The sequence below is a fragment of the Saccostrea cucullata genome, unplaced genomic scaffold (assembly GCF_032062105.1).
Source record: "Saccostrea cucullata isolate Sc308-1 unplaced genomic scaffold, CSIRO_AGI_Scuc_v1 ctg18681, whole genome shotgun sequence".
In the NCBI taxonomy this organism is placed as follows: domain Eukaryota; kingdom Metazoa; phylum Mollusca; class Bivalvia; order Ostreida; family Ostreidae; genus Saccostrea; species Saccostrea cuccullata.
The window spans coordinates 6,088-9,740 of NW_026940169.1; the positions used below are offsets into that span (position 1 = coordinate 6,088).

The 3,653-nt window shown below is 34.3% G+C and overlaps 1 protein-coding gene across 1 annotated transcript; it reads right to left on the reverse strand.

Annotated features, from left to right (window-relative positions):
• Positions 1–692: 692 nt before the first annotated feature.
• LOC134254895 (nephrocystin-3-like) lies at positions 693–3,297 on the reverse strand (the record flags this gene model as incomplete). The annotated part of the gene is made up of 5 exons (XM_062737427.1): positions 693–934; positions 1,444–1,590; positions 1,916–2,035; positions 2,483–2,606; positions 3,152–3,297. Coding segments are annotated over 5 exons (779 nt in total), but the record flags the coding sequence as incomplete, so codon positions are not given.
• Between the last annotated feature and the right edge of the window lie 356 nt (positions 3,298–3,653).

The following is a 3,653-nucleotide window of genomic DNA, read 5'->3' on the forward strand; positions in this document are numbered from 1 at the left end:
AAACGATGTTCAGTGAAAACAAATCATTAAAGCAAACAAAAAATAAGGGTAGAAGACAGTCGAAGGTGAGAAAAGCCAGGTACCAGGTGTTTGGTCACCATAATTACTGTATAAACACTGCCTCGGGCAATAACGGTCATTTAGAGGTGTAGAAAACCCTAATTATTACTGTATATACAAAAGTCCAATGAACATCTTACGTTTTAAAACCGATGTTTAAATGCATTAATAAATGAGCTTAGACACATTCAAAAATATATTCCGATTAACCGAGTACCGATTGTAGTATTTGATACCCGGACGTTCGATCGAGTACCCGGTTAACCTGGTACTCGTTGACATCCCTACTATTTCTAAACGAAAAGAAGTATTCAAGTGAGTGTCTCAAAGTTTTCAATTTTACTTACAAATCTGCTAAACTTAACATTTAAAATAATTACCTAAAGCATTATTTCAGCAATTGCAATCATTCATACTGTAGATGTCACTCAAAGCAAAAATACCTTATCTCTCTATTAATAGGAACAAAAACTTTTTGATTATTTGATTTTACTTGATTTTTCAAGGACCAGAAAAGAACCATGTACTCTCTCACTTTTTGCCTCAAATATACCTCAATCTTATTCACCAAATTTATGCTAGTTAACACTGCATGGTTCCCAAAACAGAAATCCTCTGTCCAATGTACCCACCTTACAGTAGCCACGTCAACATGGGCAGACCCGTATGTATCTAACAACATGGCCAGACTGCTCTCGTACAGCTCCCCGGCCAGTTTGTCGTTCTTGTCATCGTACACCATTCCTATGGAGCCCAGGATACGGGCCACCCTGGGGTGGTTCACGCCCACCTCGCTCCGGGTCAGCTTCAGGTCCTGGAGATAGTAAGCCAGGGCCTCGTCCACACGACTCTGGGTGTAACCCAACACTCCCAACTGGTTAAAAAAACAAGAAAATTTGTTTTTTTTCCAGAAGATAGGTGCTCTGTTTATCTTTATTTTATCATTAAAGTTTAAACCATAAAATCTCCTTAAATATATTAGGTTCAACACGAACATTATCATAGGTTCTAAATTCCTTCCAACAATTTAAAATGTCTCTATAAAATTTTGGTACATGTATATAAATTTGTAAAAAATTATATTGCATCTTGATTTAAGAAAGGTTGGAAACTTAATCTTCCAAATAATCTTGAAAAATTGTGAACCATTTTGGTTGGTAATTATCAGAAAAAAAAATATTCGTTTTTTCCAATTACTCTCCAAAACTGAGAACTTGCACACTGTACATTGCAGTTTGTTTTACTGTGTCAAAATTTGAAATATGTATACATATACAGTAAATCATTATTAATCCATATATTGGATTGATAAATTAATAGAAAATTGTTTATTAAGTCTATTAAAGTTCAAAGTTCAAGATTCATTCATGAGGACAACTATACCTTGTTCAGAATGGCTGCCACAAAGTGATGCTGTCTTCCTAACACCTCAGTAGCCAGCTCCAGGGCTCGTATCAAAAGTTTCTTAGACTGGGGCATGTCATTCTTAAGGTTCATTACAGCTGCCAATCCAAGAAGACCTTCACACAACTGTCAAAGACAAAAAGGACATGTATGTAATCACGTGAAGCTTTGAATACAATGTATTCAAAGCTAAGACCTGTGATATTTTTCAGCTATTCAAGGGAAGAAGCTGAAAGAATTAAAATGTGAGATTGATGGAAAATATTTGACAGGTGTCCTTTATGATGCATAACCATGGACAAAAACAGATGGTGACTTCTCAGACCTGAGTGTATAAGGTGACCTAAATACACTGCTTGTAAACCATCGAAGATAAAATACATAGTGAATAAACTGAATATCATATTCCCTAAACTGCTCCATATTATAAAGCTAAAGTATATACAAGTACCTGTAGTTTTTGTGTGGGAGTTACTGCCTTGTTTTGTCTGGTGATGGCATCTTCATAATAATATCGACTGGCATCTAGCTCCATCAACTTCTCACAGATCAACCCAAGCTTCTGCAATGCCTGACAATGACAATATTAATTATAATCTACTTATGTTAATTATAGGACAGCCCCTGGATGAGTTAAAAGTGGAAATAGGTTAATGATATTACATTGTCTCAATTTAGTTTTGAGTAAAATTCTTTTCAGTTTTTATGTTGGACAAACCAAATCAATGGATTTTTTACATAGTGTTGGTGTTGCACCTCTGTGTTTTACTAATTTAAAGTGAAAACCTTAATTGTTATCTCAGACTTAATGGGACCCAGAACAAACTTCAAGATGTCCAAGAATTCGAGCTATTTGATTTCTGAGATATTGATAGATCTGAGGATTCATGGTACATTTATTAAGGATGAAATACTCACAGAATTTGTAAATGAGAGTACAAAATCAGCTCGGCATATCTGAGATATTCGAGATATCAGTGTTTGAGATGCTGAAGTTTAAAAGTTACTCTATACTTACGTTGAGTACTTCTGGGTGTCTGGTTCGATACTTCCACTTCTGTGCGAAGGCACTGTACACCACTGTTGTGTAGTCAGCCTTGTATCGGGCTTCTATCACAGTAACTAGCATCTCATAAACCTTCCTACAATGGAACATGAAATGGGCATTTATGTTTTTTTTTTCACATGGTATTATTTTAAAAACATTTGTCTGGAATTTGCTTTACCTAAAAAGGTAGTTAAAACCAGTGAGAAATCGTAAAATTTTAACTGATTATCACAACAAATACTGTATAAAGATAATTTTCTTACAAATAAACATTTGGACTGGAATTGAAATAGAAGACTAAATTTAAAGTTCACAAAGGACAAGATAGATTAAGACCACCTTTTGGCCCTAATTTATGGTGTCTCTTAAAATAATGCAATATTTCATAATCAAACTCATTTTGTCATCCTCATTATTTTAAAAGATTATATTGATTTATAGTGATGAGAAAGATCATTCATCAACTTAAGAATTTTCTCATTTTACTCAAATTTTTCACAGTTTTTGTACATTTTGTTCAAGCAAAATACAGAGTGCAAGCTTTCCTATCTAGCAAAACATATAACATGCACTAGTATCAATGACTTCTTCAATTTTAGACTAAAACTAAATATTTTTTTATATCCACTTTTATCTTACCTGGCTGCCTTGTACAGTCCAAGATCCACAAAGAATCCCCCCAGGTCATCCAGAAGGGCGGAGTAGTTCTCTGTCCCTCGCTCCGATTCTGGGATCTCAGACAGCTTCTTAAAGTATTCCTCCTCCACTAATGTGTAATCTCCTAGCTAGTAAACAGTAACAGTACAAAACTGTAATTTGTGACAATACTATCTGTAAATCACTTTTTATTCACGAAAACTTTAATATTGTGTAATTACGCAAGACAGTTTGCTTGCGAAAATTTCATTCTCGCATTCCTTTAGATTGTATAGAGCAAAAGCCACAATTCGTGAAAAATAATTTTGTTTCGCTAATAAACAGTTGATGGCAATCTGGCTAAAAAATAAGGTATCATCAATATTTAGTGATCTAAAGTATGGTTTTAAAACAGTATCTGACTAATTTAAACTGTACAATCTTGACTCAAGTGGGATCAAATAATACTGTAAACCAATTATTTTTTTGCATGCCAGAAATCTTG